At 32.2% G+C, this 16,992-nt stretch overlaps 1 protein-coding gene and 1 long non-coding RNA gene across 3 annotated transcripts in view; one reads left to right on the plus strand and one right to left on the minus strand.

Annotated features, from left to right (window-relative positions):
- The window catches only part of LOC126882917 (lysine-specific demethylase 5C), a 56,276-nt gene extending 43,723 nt beyond the window's left edge, over positions 1–12,553 (minus strand). The window contains exons 1-5 of one of the 2 annotated variants that reach the window (XM_050647995.1): positions 12,187–12,552; positions 11,847–12,123; positions 6,216–6,293; positions 6,005–6,143; positions 746–903 (exon numbers count right to left, since the gene is read on the minus strand). In XM_050647995.1, the coding sequence (XP_050503952.1) occupies positions 746–903; positions 6,005–6,143; positions 6,216–6,293; positions 11,847–12,032 (561 nt within the window). In that variant the 5' untranslated portion in view covers positions 12,033–12,123; positions 12,187–12,552. Of the gene's footprint in view, positions 1–745; positions 904–6,004; positions 6,144–6,215; positions 6,294–11,846 lie in introns of both variants that reach the window. The other variant, XM_050647994.1, reaches the window with a different exon arrangement.
- Positions 12,554–13,410: 857 nt separating this feature from the next.
- LOC126882925 (uncharacterized) lies at positions 13,411–15,710 on the plus strand. Its single transcript, XR_007697429.1, has 2 exons — positions 13,411–15,041; positions 15,331–15,710. It is a non-coding gene; the product is annotated as an uncharacterized LOC126882925 (long non-coding RNA).
- Positions 15,711–16,992: the final 1,282 nt, after the last annotated feature.

The following is a 16,992-nucleotide window of genomic DNA, read 5'->3' on the forward strand; positions in this document are numbered from 1 at the left end:
TGTATATACAATCCAAAAAGTGTACTTAAACTTTTATTTCGTGGATAAAAATTGTCAACAAAATGGGAAAGAAATAAATGGCAGAAATAAACAAGGTATAAAATAAGAATCTTTTCTGCACTCACTCTATAAGGATAAAAGCACTCCAGATAAAAAATAAGGAATGTGTAGGAATATATTTATTTCTTTTAAATACCTAAATAAAATAAAATATTGAACCGAAATTAAAAATTTTAGTTTATAAAGTGAATTTCAAGGGCTAAAACGATATCTTGTTTGTCCCCCACTGGCCCCACTGCCACTGAAAAAATTTGGGGTGATTCTTACCCTGGCTCAGGGATCAACATGTGTAAATGGTTAAGTAAGATTATTGAATATTATTTTCATAATATTATTACCAGGTTTCTATAATGTTACTTAATACATACAGAAACAACATACAGAAATATTTGGCGGGATTAAAGGAACAAAACCCTGTCAAAGAATGTCACATGTCCATTTTCAATAAAAAATCTCTAATTGCTTTCGAAATATTGCCAGTTTTGCTCAATTTGCTCAATTTTCATTTTGTAACTTCAAAGGGCTGTAACTTATGTGCACATTTGTACTAAGGTAAGTTAGGCTCAATCGAACTATTTTTTTGTTCCAGAATATGTGATTTAATTTATGACCTGCTTTTTTGTGACACCCTGTACATCTGAATAAAAATATATTAAAAACTAAATAAAAATGAAGATTTACTTACTACATCATTGGATTGATCAGATTTGAATAAATCATATGGGTACAGCACTTTTTCATAATGCAGTTTCAACATAGCTCCAACACCTTTTTTCATTGGGAGGCCCATTAATTGTGCAACTTGCTGCCACATTTTATCTTTGAGTACGTTTTGATATCCACCTTAAATGAAATTAGATAAAAATATATAGACTAAGAGCCGCTATAGGTGAAATTTCTTAATCATTTTAGGCACGATGGGACCCTATAACTTAAATAGTAGAACCTAAAAGAAAACGTTTGAACACTGTGCCGTCACTTTTCAGTGGCACATGCGTCGACAGTGGCGCATCAAACTTTCCACTTATGGACGGGATAAATAAATTAAAAGTTAACAGAACTTTAACAGAATTAATTTTTTTTTAATTTTTTTAAGTTCTATGTGATTAACACATAGGATTCATCGTGATTTTAACCCACCACCCCCTTCCCCCTGCCCCCACCATCAAAAACTTCATTTTTCGTTTTTATTTTTTTTTGGTGGGATGCAATCAATTTTAAAATTTCAAAAAATTCACACGCATAGTTGAGGCTTTTATAAAACATGCCTATTTTTTATACACCCATAGGTAGAGTGTACATAATCTCAAAAAATTAAAAGAAATTTTTTTTTCAAAAAAGCGTATAACTTTAGAATAGAATAGAATAGAATAGAAATATGCTTTATTGCCATGAAAAATTTTACAATTTTATCGACAAAGCTTATAAAAAGTCAAGAAAACAAAACAATAACAATCCAATTTACTAAAATTACATAAATCGTCAATAAGTTAAATGAAATAAATAAATCGAAGTTAAAACAGAAATAATCAATTGCAAAAATTTAAATAAATTGCAAATTCATAGTCTACCTAATAATTAATAAAAAAGGTTTAAAAGTTAAAAAGTTAAGCTGCTGCATATGACACCCAAATATAGATAAAAAAAATAATAAAAATACTACTTGTGCAAAGGGTACTGTAATTTCTTAGTTATTGAATAAAATAATCTTCTACTGAATAATATGGTCTTTCAGACAGGTAGGCTTTTGTCAGTTTACGGAATTTGGGAAAAGATGGTGCAGATTTTAGTTGTAGGGGGAGATGGTTGTACATTTTTTTTGCGGAATATAATATCGATTTCTTTACTAACTCCGAGGACGGGGTCGGCAAATAGACGTCAAACGTAGAATTTCTCGTGAAGTAGTGATGATTAGGTCTTGGTGGAAAGACATGTAGATGTTTACGAATTAAGCAAACAGTTTCTAAAATATACAAAGATGGAAGGGTTAAAATTCCGTGATCTTTGAAGTAACTTCTGCAGTGTGTTGTTCTTCTGAGGCCAAACAGATATCTTATAGCTCTTTTTTGTAATTTGAAAATAACATCGAATTGGGCAGCTGTACCAGAACCCCAAAAAGGAAGACCATAACGAAGATGTGACTCGAACAAAGAAAAATATGTTATTTTGGAAGATGCTAAATTGAGTTCATTCGAAACAGATCTTATAGCATAGCAGGCTGAAGAGAGTTTCTTCCGTAACAAATCGATATGGAGGGACCATTTAAGGTTGCTGTCTAAAAAAATGCCAAGAAATTTTACAGAATCAACGGTACTGATCTGGCTGTTATTGAGGAATAGCTGCAAGTCCAATTTTTTCTTAATCTTGTGTGTTTTATCAAACACTATACTTTTAACTTTTTTCAGATTTTTCCGTAAGTCTCCCCACCTTCAAAAATCCAAAAAACTGTTTTTTGGGGGGTTTTGGGGGATTTTCCCTATTTTATAGACTTCATAATATATCAAATCAATTTTGTTTTTATAGGTTATGTAACTTGAAGTAACTGAGTTCTTTAGAATATTTAAAAAACAGAAAAACACGTTCAAACCCCCCAAAACCCCCTTAAAAAACAGTTTTTTGGATTTTTGAAGGTGACTAACGTTACAGAAAAATCTGAAAAAAATTAGAAATATAGTGTTTGATAAAATACACAAAACTAAGAAAAAATTAGATCTGCAGCTATCCCCAAAAAAAAGTTATATACTTTTTTTCAAAAAAAAAATTTTAAAATTTTTTTGAGGTTATGTACACTCAACCTACAGGTCTATAAAAAAATAGACGTGCTTTATAAAAGCCTTAACTATGCGTGTAAATTTTTTGAAATTTTAAAATTGATTGCATCCCACCAAAAAAAAAATAAAATCGAAAAATAAAGTTTTTGATGGTGGGGGCAGGGAGAAGGGGGTGGTGGGTTAAAATTACGATGAATCTTATGTCTTAATCACATAAAACTTAAAAAAATGAAAAAAATTAAATTCTGGTAATGAGGGAGGGTATTTTTTAATTTATGTATCCCGTCCATAAGTGGAAAGTTTGATGCGCCACTGTAGACGCATGTGCCACTGAAAAGTGACGGCACAGTGCTCAAACGTTTTCTTTTAGGTTCTACTATTTAAGTTATAGGGTCCCGTCGCACAGTGTTCAAAATTGGTCAAAACGTGATCGAAACTAAATTTGTTTAAACTGTAAAAGTGATCCAGCTGAAAACTTGGAATATTTGAGGTATTATACCGTATAACGAGTATATTATAACAGGGGTCGTTTTTTTTTAGTTTTCATCCCTTCATTAGGGGGTGAATTACTTAAAAAATATCGTTATACAGGGTGTTTCATTAAGAATGTCCAATTTTATTTGTAGATTCTACACCTCAAAATATTAGGGTTTAACCCAAATCACTTAAATAAAATGTGGCTCGTTACAGAGTTACAGGGTGTTTTATTTAAAAATTTAAAAAATATTTTTGCTCATTGGTTTAAAAGTATTTGACGTATCCTTTTCATACTTGGCAAAAACTGTGGGTACTGTACACCCTATAAAATTATGTTAAACAATCGTTTCTGCCCATTACCAGAGGCGTACGACAGGGGACAGTGAATGGTTGAGCCTTCCCAAATTCTACGCTACTGGCGGAAATGCCATTTTAGCACAATTTTTCGATTCTACAATACTATCTATGTAAATAACATACACTTCATTCGCAACGATAAAGTCATCAGTTTTCGAGATATTTGAAGTTAAACATGTAACGGCACAGATATTTAATTAATTTATTGTGCCGCTTAAATTTAAACTTCAAGTATCTCTATTACCAATGATTTTATCGTTAAGACTGAAGAGTACATTATTCATTATTAATGATAAAATCATAAGTTTTCTCGAGATATTTTAAAATTAAGCGACACAATACATTATTCAAAATATCTGTGCCGTTACTTGTTTAAGTTCAAATATCTCGAAAACGAATAATTTTATCGTTAGGTGTGAGGAGTATGTTATTTACATGGCGAGTATTGGAGAATCGAAAAATTGCGCTAAAATGGAAATTCCGCCAGTGGAGTAGGAATTGGAAAGGGTCAACCCCTCACTGTCTCCAATCTCGTACGCCTCTGAGACTAACTAGAAACGGATATTTAACATAATTTCATAGGGTGTATAGTACCTACACTGTCTGTCAAGTATGAGAAGGATACGTAGAATAGTTTTAAAATATTGAGCATAGTTTTTAAATTTTTAAATAACACACTCTGTAACTCTGTAAGGAGTCATATTTTATTTAAGTGATTTTGGTTAAATCTTAATATTTCGAGGTCTAGAATCTACAACTCAGACATTGGACATTCTTAATGAAACACCCTGTATATATATTTTTAACAGTGTTATGAGTGGTAAGAAATACTCAATACTTTTAGAAAAAAAAAACACAGTATTATTGGTACACCCGGTATACAATGACATCTTATCCGTCTAGCAACAATATTATTACGGAGATATTGTTAAAGAATAAGGCTATAACATATTAAATAACTTAAATCGGACAAGAGGTTTAGGAAATTCGAGACATCAAAAATGTCCCATTTTACAGGTGGTGCGTTAATTTTGCTGCTTAGTATATTAATATACACGGATTATGCGACAACTATGACGGAAGCTCGAAACAAATGAGAAGCGTTGAAAAACCCTATAACGTATCTGCGCGTAGAGCTAACAATTTTTGATGAATTCGCGCACATTTACATTTACTCCAATTTCCAACATTTTTCCCAATCGCGCCTAAAGAAATATAACTTCAATAAATTGTTAATATAGCTATTTATAAAACTAATGTACAATATATATTCTCTATTAAGCAAAAACACTACTTCATCAAAACTAAAATCTCTTTTCGCAACCCCAACAAATATCATGTGTTTGACATACATACATGTAAACAATACGTACGAATGCAATTAATTCAGACTAAACGCGCGCAGCGCTCGATGCAATGCGCCATGTACTCAGTTGCGCAGTTTTCCGCAGTTTGTGTTATATATTTTTTTATTCCTTACATTGTAATCCTTCATCTAGTGAAGGATTTAACGTGGCACAAGATGGCACAATAAACGTAATACGCTGTCAAACATTAATTTTATCAAAAATTGTATAGGTTTTTAGACAGCCGATTATATCAAAATTATAATCACCTTTCCGTGAAGCTAACTATATCATTTTAATCTTTAAAGTATGTATTTTTATCTTCAATAAATACTTTTACATTAGCTATCCACATAAATGCAGTAATAATCAAAGTAAAAGGCATATTCTGAGGATTTAAATTTGATGTATAAAATTATATTGAATTTTGTACTTTTGATCATTAATACATCTGGCCCTAACAAACTTAAAAAATCAATTTTTGCTGAAAAGTTGCATCATGAGTAGTACAAACAAACCCCTTAATTTCGACATTCTCAGATTTACTTTTTTTTTTTACTTTCGATCACGTTTCCTTCAATTTTGAACACTGTGCGTCGTGCCTAAAATGATTAAGAATTTTCACCTATAGCGGCTCTTAGTCTAATAGTTTGCGAAAGGGACTGACTGAAATAAAAAAACAAAATAGACAGGGAAGATTGGCATGATAATCAATTAGCAATAAAATATGCGGCCATATAGCCATTTTCCTTGCTGAGACAATGCTATGGCGCTGCTAGGTTTATTGTAAAGTTAGCATACCTATTGTTTCTCGGAAACGGCAACAGCAATACATTTTTTCTTTCCATAATAAATTAGCAATAAATTATAGTCTTGGTCTAATTCAGCATTATAAAATCGATATGATAACTTTACTGATATGAAAATCTATCGAGTTTATAAAAGCATATCAATACAAGAAATCTACATATCCTCAAATTTTTCTTTGCTTACCCCATTTTTCCACAATACAATGCAAGGTATATAAATCCAAGAGCTTGTTTTCGATCATAGGGAGTTTAAGAGATGATCCTTGTAGATCCCAGAATTTGGCTATTTGATCTAAGAAATTAAAATTTATCCTGGTTTTTGCCTGCAAATATAGTTGTCGATATAGTTAAAAACCGTAGAAATTCTATTTAAAAATTTACAAAACCATTCTCACCTCAAGTTCGTTTAATCGTTGAACCCTAGGAGTAAACTTAAAGTTATCAACATCAACTGCAAATGATGGTCTCCAGTCCTGCAACAATGATATTTAAATTGCACATAATATTTTTACATTAACTTAACACTTTGATGGACAGAATGTCTATGGACGTCTAATTTCCATTGATGTAATGTGACACAACATCTATACATAGGGTTACCATACGTCAGGATTTCGTCTGGACAGTCCGGATTTGAAAGACACGTCCGGATTTTTTCTTTAATAAAAAACAAGCTGAAAATGCGAGCATTATCATAACGAAAACTTTGTTTATTTACATATTTTAATTCATAATATGGAAAATTGATATTATGAAAAGTAGTTTAGAATTAATAATTATGTTTTAATGTGCAATTATATCATTCTAATTTAAATGTTATGAACTATAAAGGTAGTTTACTTTTGATCGAAATTCATATTTTTTATATACCTCGTAAAAAATAATAAAATTTTACAATATGATGGTTGCATCATAAATCTTAGAACATGAAGAGGTTTTTATGAAGAATAACTTTTCTTCGTCAAATTAAAAATAAAAGAGTTATAAATGAAAATGTTGTTGGTATCCATAATTTGAGAAAAATCTTCAAATATTTTTTTCCATTAGAAGGATGTAATTGCACATATCACACCATAATTTTTTATACCAAACAATATTATTTCATACACTGTCGGTTCGTTAAACTCAGACACAACTGGTTAGTGATTTTAGTCAATAATTTTGAAAATTTGCCAAAAAAAATAATTACTAATTAGTTAATAATTACTAAATAATTAGTAATTTTGTCAATTTTGCCAAAATTCGCAAAAACAAAAAAATTACCTATTAAATTACTAGCCAGTTGTGTCGAGTTTAGCGAACCGAGTATATTTTAATTTCATAGCAAATGGAACAGTCCATTTATCATAAAGGGGAGGCCGTATACCCGTATAAACCTTTTTAAAGCTGTTAATAAATAATTATTGCTTTTAAAATATACTCAAATTATATTTTTGAACATCTTATTTATTTTTATATAATACTTAAATTCACTATCAAATGTCATTGATGTTTTATTAATACTTAATTTAAAATTTAGTTTGACATTCACGAAGTGTCAAACTCAAATGTAAATAACCTATGCTTTGCTTAACAAATTGAGATTTAAAAACTAGCCTACTTAATAGCAACGATTTCAGCTGGACGTGTAGTGTATCGGAAGAAAATAAAACGATTGTGACGTCACATTTTAGATTTTGAAGTCGATTATCTCGAAGACGGTTAGAAATATCGAAATGCCGTTTTCAGATTTTTATTCAGAAGCAAAAACTACATAAGAATCCATCGATAAGTCTGATCTGAGTATTGCAGGAGCGGCAACGCAATAACACACACACTTTTGCGAATTTATAAACGAAATGTTTTCATTGAAAATGAAAAACACTTGGCCCACCGGTGGGAAATTTCATTCTACGCAGCACCTAGCTGAGTTGGTCACACTGCAACAGCGCACGAGCACGAGCAGACAATAATAATAATTGACAGTTAGTTGAGTATGTATGTACATATGTATATGTATTTTAAACTGGCAGAGATTTTCGATGTTAGTTGCATGTTGTAGCGAAACAGCTGTACTTTTAATTGTGCCATATGCATTTCGCACATAATATGTACAATGTAGAGGTAGCAACACAGTCAAACTCACATTTTACATTTTCTACAACCCCTTGGACCACCCCTAAATAATAAATTATGGTAACCCTATCTATACAGGACATTTTCAAAAAATATCGAGTTGTGAAAAAAAATCGGTGTCAAAAAATGTTACATTACATCTACAGATGCATAATGAAATGTGACACTAAGTCCATGGTCCTCATCCACACATTTACAAAAAATGTTAAAAAACTCAGTTAAAAATTTCCTTATTCTACTTTGCAAAATACATAATAGTGTCACTTACACAGTCAGAGCCACCCTACTAGATACATGGGTAGGTACCCAATGGCTATGCTTATGGGCTAATCACGTCCGTTCTCAGATGTGACTTTCATCCCTGTCATGTTACTGTCAAGAAACTATTCAAAATAATTGTTTTTCCATACAAAAAATACATTAATTACTAGTATTATTACTCTGCTTTAAAATAACTTTATTCAAACATCAAGAATATTACAATACTTTAAAATTTTTACAAAATGACAACTATAAACGTCAAAATTAGATCAGCTGTATTTAATACACCTAATCTATTGTTTGTCAACTTTCTATGTTAATATTCAGTTTCTATACATTTTCTGACGTTCTAAACGTCACTAGACATAAAAATAATCATTGCAGGGAGTGAAGGGTCCAGGACTGTAAATGAATGTTCCTATGTATCTAGTAGGGTGGCGCTTACTGTATATTTGATGCACTGTCCATCAATGTGTTAAATAGCAAAATATCAAAATCTCATTTCAATCACACTGTGATATTTCATATACAAGAGATAATTACTACAAATCATATTAGGAATATCAAGCATGTACAGGGCAATTTACAACAATTGAAAACAACAATTAACAATTTGATGCATACACAAAAAATTATGACTTAAGATAATGTTAACAAAATTATGTCAACCTGCTATTAACCCAGATCAAACAAGCAATTATAAGCCATGAAAGATAAGAAAACTACAATAAAGACAAAAATAATATAAAGTGATATATTATTTCTAACTTTATTAAATACATTTTTCAAATCGTTATTCGGTTATTCTATCACATTTTTAAGTTTCCTCTTCACTTGAGAATCTTACGAGAAATGGTATCACTAGTATCACTATAGTATGCTGTCTACAGTGGAGATTCTGCTATAGCTTGCAGTCTACCGAGGGATGCGGTGCATAACCTGTATTAGGTGTATTACAGTGCTGGCAAAAAGTATTTACAAAGTAAATAAGACACATAAATCAGAAGAATTATTATTTAAATTCTACAAATTAATACTTTTTCATATCAATTTACTAATTTAATTTGGAATAATCCAAATTTGTGGCTATGAACATCTATGCATCAGTACATGGAACTAGCCACAGAATGAGGTCACCAGACCTTTAAATTACGTAGTTAAAGTATTAAAAATAATTAACATTATGACACAATTAAGTCGATATTGAAAGATAAGTAACATATTATTACAGGGGACATACCAACGAACTGTCAATATACCAAGCGATATTGTGGCCAACATACACGTGAGAGGTCCTAGAGAGAGACAGAGCATGCCAGGGAAAATTTGCTACAACTACCACCAGAGTTGCCAGATGTGGTTTTATAAATCCCCCACTTAGAAACTGAAATTTCCTCAAATTGAAGCTCAAATATCCCAAATTTAAATTTTTGCCACATTTTAATAAATTAGTAGTCAAATGTAGAGAACAGTAAACCAAAATTATACTACTTATCAACAGAAGGCCCTGGATATAATTCATAGGCCCTACCATCTTCGATTATATGAGAGTATAATATACAGTTCTATGTATATACGCAAATTTAATTTACCACGACCCCTTAATATCCCTCATAATTGTCCCCCCAACCATTTCTGCTTAGAAAAATTCCTCTAGACGCTTTTAAATTACTCCAAAATTATATGGGAAATACCCCAAATTGGCAACCCTGACTGCCACTATCAATTTTTTTGTTTACGAAAGATGGCGATTATCTTCTATCCTTTCCTGACTATACTCTCTCATACTGGCCGCATTAAATTCACTTCTTGCCCATTCCATCCGTATTGACAGTTCGTTGGGACATACAGATCCTCGCTCGACAACCAGGTACCTAGCAATCTGGTGAGAGACAACCAACTCAGTTGCTCAGTTGGATGATAGGGATATATTATGTAGTATTTATTTGAGATGGTGACATTACTATTATTATTGTTAGATATGGTTTAAGTTTGTTTTTTAATTAGAATGTTGTAAAATTTTGGTGGATAATTAAGTATTTTTTTAACATAATATGTTATATTTAACTTGTTTCAGATTTTCGGAATGGTATTGTGGGCTAGATAGCTTAATTGCTCTTCCTATAAGACTAGATACATATCCCTACTATACATTAATGGATTCTCCAACCAAATGTCGAAAATGTTGGAAAGATATATGACATGAGTGTTGGACATAAATTGTTAAAAAATCTGTAAAATATTTTTCAAAACTTAACCAAGTACCAATGTCACTGAGGATCAGCAGTAGGATTTTGTTTATAAAGTAAATTGTAAAGACTGCAATTCAACACATCATATTGAACAAACACAACAATATCTAAATAGAAGGGTTGTTGCACACAAACATAGTGTACAAACCAATGCATTAAAAACTATAGCCTTAGCCAAGCATTCTATAGAGAACATAACCATGATTTTGATAATGTACAGATTTTGGGAAAAAACACAGAACTACAACAATTTAATGATATTGGAGATAATTCACATAAAGATCAAAATTGTATCAATAACAAAACTGATATCAAGGATCTCTCCAATACATATCACAACATAATAAATTAATTTGTTTTGTAAATACACCATTGGCAATACTTTAAATACAACTCTGAAGGGGCTGTATCTTTTTAGTACCTGTCATATGGCTTTATAGTCAAAATCACCTTTGTATTCCAACACAAACCATCATACAATGCTAACATAAGTATAATAATATGTATTATGTAATGTTTATTAAAGCGTTTATTGAAAATGGCAAATAGCTGAAACATTTAAGCAGTAACAAAGTATTTTATTTATAACAGACTGCCAAACATAGGAACTAAAACAACTTCTATTTAAAAATTCACAGGCTCAGGAAATAATAAACAATATACACCTGACCATGGGTAAATTGGGTAAACATGGGAGTATATACTAGGGAATACTTAATTTATGTTTGGATTTATTCCCAACATTTACTCAAATAAGTGACTCATATATGAGCCAATTTTTCTCATTGACCAGTGTCTCACCCCTGAGCCGGGGATCGCACTGCACATACTGGTAATTTAAATAGCTACAGTCTACGAGGACAAAACTATTCCCCCTTTGTAGCGAACGTGTTAAACATGAAGTTTAGATACTCAAATTACAATACAAACTAACAGTTTTAGGTATCTATGATCTGTACTTAAAATTAATAGAGAAACAGTTGACAAAACATGTTTAATTTGCAGCACTGATCATGAAGTAGTCAAAAAATCAAAAGTAAACACTGAATTTTTGTAAAGATGATAAATTCTAGATATGGGACTTGAGTAATAAAAAAAGAGTAAAACTGAAAATGCAAAGATATGGCAATGATGTGCCTCTATGGGGAAGACATTTTGAATGTATGAATAAAGGAGTGTGTACTTCCAAGGAGTAGGTCAGAATCAGAAATGCCCAAAAATGATTCTAGACAATATAACCAAATAATGACACATTCCTGAAGGGGTTATCAACCCAAAGGGAAACATTCAACACACCTGGTTAAAATCAGTGTGGAAAATGGGCAATAATATGAGACTTGGCTTGTCTACCCAAATATGTCAAAATCTCTTCTTTTCAAAACAGAAATGGTAACTTACTGCAGGTGGTATTATTTTACATATTCCATACTTTTCTGCATAGGGTCTTATTGTTGCAATAAACACAAGAGGGTCCTCAAATTCCTCCCTTGTAGGTCTAAGTATCATAGCTTCTTCAGGTTCCTGAAAAACAAAACTTTCTTCTTTTTGTTGGCCATGGAGGGATGGAGGAACTTTGCTTGTCATGTTTCTAAATATTTTTGGACTAATCTTGGAAATACCTGGAGGCTTCTTTACTTTGTGTAGTTTGCTACTGCTAGTGGTCGGCTTCTCAACTCTATTATTCATGTTATGTATTAGTTGACATCAACACTGTTTAAAGTTTTTTAGTTTTACTTACAATGTTCCTTAACAGGGAGTGTTTTTTATAAACAGCAATGTACATATCTGATTTGTACATAAAAATGTAATGACCATTTGGGTAAGCCACATGTACTAGCCGAAACGCAACTAACAGGAACAGGAATGAGGTAATTGTTACAATAAATCCAGTTCCGATAAAGGTGATCTTTACAGCAACGGATGTCCTTCACAAATAATTATTTAGCCGAAATTATTCGGGATGAAGTACATAAGAATATTTCACTGTATACATTACTTAGGTTTAAGATAGTTAACACCTCCATTACTATGTTTTAATATTAAAACAACGACAACTTAATTCTAGATTCTACATGGATACCAACGAAACGAACCGACGAACCGACTACCCCCGCCAGCTAACGATTCATTTCACTCACCACTCACTGAACAATCTCTACAGCATTGCCGGTGCTACGGATCTGTCTAAAGTTTTACCGAACTTTCACTAAATGTTTTACTATATAAATAAGTTTATTTTATTATACCTTATATTCTTATGATTATTTACTTTACATACTTTCATCATTTATCGTCCTCATTAACCACTGTTAATTAAACAAGTAGATAACTTGTACAAAAGTAGAGATAGATGAAGAAATTAGACGTGAGTAAAGTCACGTAGATACAGGTGATACAGTTGCTGTTGCTGTTTACCTGGCGAATTGATTCAGTGTTCGCAGTCATATAAACACAAAAGAAAAAATATATTTTACCAGGCCTATTTTTTGCAAAATAGGTATTCATAACATAAATTCGTAATAACCCAGATATAAATAAGGACACTACTTACTACTACAGGGCACAGGGGTCTTTTAAACAGCTTTAAAATAGGGACTTTCAGATTTTTAGGGTACAGTTGGTAGCGGGCGTTGCGGCCATATTGTTGATGCTCAATGAAATGGAAATGGAAATCAAACAGAAACTAAATCTCTGTTGAAGCTACTTTGTCAAATTGCGTCTGGTCTAAAGTCCTTTTTTGCCTGATTAAGTGTGTTTTGCCAAATTAATATGGATGGATGCAGTGTACAACAATACATGCAAATGATAAACTCGTTTTTATAGTGGGTTTTAGGTTCGGGCAACGTTACGCGTGATTACTTCTCCATTTTTATCGTCACCATAATAGTCTTACTTGGTCTTACCGAAAGAACTATTCGCAGTAGTAGTGGATCAATTTGAGTCCATTGGTTCGGTAAACAATTCAACCAATTCTCGTACGTCGATGAAACTCAAGATCTGTTGAAAACCTCGCTGTTGTCCTGTCCGTGAGTGTGTGCAGGATAATCCAAGGCAATTGATTTCACGTTGCTCACAAGAACTCAAATCATCATAGACCAAAAATTGGCTAATTTTCCTTCGTGATTTGGGCCCCTGTACCCATACAAAATTCAACTGACACAGGAGCTGCATGTAAATGACAGCGACGTGTATTAGCTGACTGGACTCTTTTTTTTTGCACTTGGAAACCTAATTTTCAGCAAAACAATTTTCAGTCAACAGTTCAATTTTCAGCAAAATTCAGTCAACAAACATAATTGTCGAATTTGGGACCACACCAGAGCGACCACCAAAGGACCCTCAACATGACCCAGACTCTGGTTCATATGCTCCAGATATATGATTCAGGTTTTATTCCAATTAAAATGGTCATTCTACATGTTTGAAAAATTCACAATAATCATTATGTAGTTACTAGTCTTGTTTCTATTAGAAACTTGAAACTTTTTTGGCTGCTGTTATGTATCTCGCTTTCTTATAGAATGTTTAAGAATGTTTTATCATTTTTAGTTTGTTAAAGCGTCTTGGAGGCAAGAGATAATGCCGATATCATGGATATTAACAAAACACAGAGATAACATAATGCCACTGAGATATGAGATAACCTACTCATATGCATGAGACCTGCTTGAAGAAATAATTAAATTTAAATATAAACATTTTATAAGAACTATTACATAAATTATTGCCCGGGCAAACGGGCAATAGAATATACAGTCCAGTTAAGACGACAAAGGGACTACTACAGAGCTGCGCCACATTCCCTACCCTGTTCAAAATATTCCCGGAAAAAAACCCTGAAACTATGGAAAATCAAGTGCGAGGGAATGGGTATACCAGTAAGGCACGAAGATCTATATAGGTATATATCTACATTCCAAGTTTTGCTGACGACAGTGACGACCAATATAGTGATCGCACAAGACGAAGATGACCTCAGTTTTATGATGAGAAAACTGGAACAGGAATATACAAAGAATGGGATGGAAATAAACCTAAAGAAAACTGAATAGGTACCTAACAACGGAGAATACAGGACTAAAACAGCAAACAGCTGGAAATAGCCGAGGGTAAACAAATCAGAGGAACTGACAAGTACAAGTATTTAGGTTTCATAATATCAAACAAAGAAAAAACGGAAGATGATATGAAAAATAGACTAGGACCAACAAGAAACTGCATACGAAAATTGAACCCGGTACCTACTGTGGGATAAGAACATATCAGCATAAAAACAAAAAGAAGAATATAAAATATCATGACAATAATTGTCATATTGTATAAGGTATGTGCAGGTAATAACGCCAGCTTGGTAATATCGCCGACTCGTGATTTCTTAGAAAGTACGTTTGCTAAATAATAAATGGTAATAACATGGATAATATGTTTCTTATAGTATTCTAAATCACGTGATCATGTTTGCGATGACCTTAGATTCGCCAGCAGTGTTTAATGTGTTTAGGACAGTTGAGTGTCAGTGTTCGGTGTAGAAGTAGTACTGTTTATAATTTTACATCTGTTGTGTTTATTAGATTGGAGCGGCGTTATTGATGAGTAATATTATTTGATCTCAGTGATTTGTACTTTGTTTCCTAAGCCCGGCCGCACATCAAAGAAGTAAATTACGTTTCATGGAAATAAACCACTGCTAAACAAATATACGTCCGGCCATTTATGAAACTCTCCGAAAATAAAAATGTGTCATGAGCATGAATCACACTAGTTTCATTGGTAGGCGGACTTTGAGATTTATTTAGCAGTGTTTTAGTTTCATGAAACATGTTTTTCGTTTCATGTTTCATGTTTTTCGTTTCATATTTCTTTGGTGTGCGGCTTGGCTAAGGAATAAAATGATGCATTCAGATTTTTAAGATAGTTTTGCTTATCTTCGAAAACCAAATTACAAACATTTTATGTGCATGTCAGTAATATCGCAAGTCCAATGGATGGTAATAACTCCTTGGCGTTACCATCCCTACTTGGAGAAGGTTGCCTTACGTCGAAAGTGGAAAAATTAAAAAGCGGTCTGCCGTAGAGTCATCCACAAGCAACAGTGATTCTGATGATATAGAGTTAAGTGAGATACAAACATCAGATGAAGAAAACACATGACACTTCATTTTCAGATATGCTAATTACTCCAGATTATGGTACAAAAATCTTATTGTTTTTAAATACTTACTTATTGTTATTTTTCAGCAAATATATAATTTTGAAGTATAATGTTCAATTGTTAGACCGTATTGCATTCGAAATAATAGGTTGGCGATATTGCCAACAAGGGTTAGAAATATCGTCAAAGATGACTTCTTTTTTAAATGTGTAAAATAGACCAGGGCGCATCTGTAAAAATATTAGTACATTTGGACGTTGAGAGGTGACTCAAATTTTTTTGCAGAAATTGCTTGAAAATAACTCAAATAATAATATTTGAGTTATCCTCCTTCTTAAAAAGCATAACTTTTTTGTTTTTAATTTTTATGCATGTTTGAGTCTGGATTATTAAAATGTAAGGTATTATAGTACTAAAAGATACTCTTACTTTAAGTCGATAGGATACACCGTTTTCTGGCAAAATCGATTTGCAAATTTTTCGTTTTTTGAATATAAAAAAAAACTATTTAGAAAAACGAAAACTGGTACGTTTATTTATATTCCAGAGAATTTTGAACACTAGATCATAGGCGTAACCAGGGGGGGTTTTGGGGGTTGTAACCCCCCCCCCATTGGGATGTACTTTCAGCTCTATACGCTTAACATCATATCCCTCAGATATTTCCAGTAGTTGTAACCCCCCCCCTTTCAGGTAGATGTAACCCCCCCCTTAGGATCATCCTGGTTACGCCTATGCACTAGATTATTAAATTATGAGGTATTCTAGTACTAAAAGTTACTCTTTCTTTAAGTTGGTAAAATACACCGTTTTTTCTGAAAATTTTTTTTAAGGAAACGAAAACTTTTCAAATTGATTTTTCTAGAAAACGGTGTAGACCAGGGCACATCTGTAAAAATATTAGTACATTTGGACGTTGAGAGGTGACTCAATTTTTTTTTGCAGAAATTGCTTGAAAATAACTCATATAATACTCATTGAGTTATCCTCCCTCTCAAAAAGGCCCGGAAGATTGTTTAAATAATCAAAATGTCAAAAAATGAAGGAAAAATTCGAATTTTTTCTTCGTTTTTTGATTATAACTTTAAAAGTATTCATTTCCGAGAAATGTTGTACTTACATAAAAGTTGCGTAATTAAATTTCCTACAATATAGAGTTGGTTCAAAATTTAAAAAATAGTCAACCTTGTTTCAAAATAGCAATACTTGCGAAAAAACCATACAAAAACAAGTGTCTACATTTTACGTTTTTCAACCATTTATGCTACACTTAGGACCTTCATATTTCACCAAAAAAAAACTTTATGATAACATTTTTTCAAAATGTTACAGGACTGAAAATAAAGCAGATAGCAAGTTGATTTTTTTTGCTTATAGAATTGTACTGTACCT

The sequence above is a fragment of the Diabrotica virgifera genome, chromosome 4 (genome assembly GCF_917563875.1).
Source record: "Diabrotica virgifera virgifera chromosome 4, PGI_DIABVI_V3a".
NCBI classification, from domain to species: Eukaryota; Metazoa; Arthropoda; class Insecta; order Coleoptera; family Chrysomelidae; genus Diabrotica; species Diabrotica virgifera.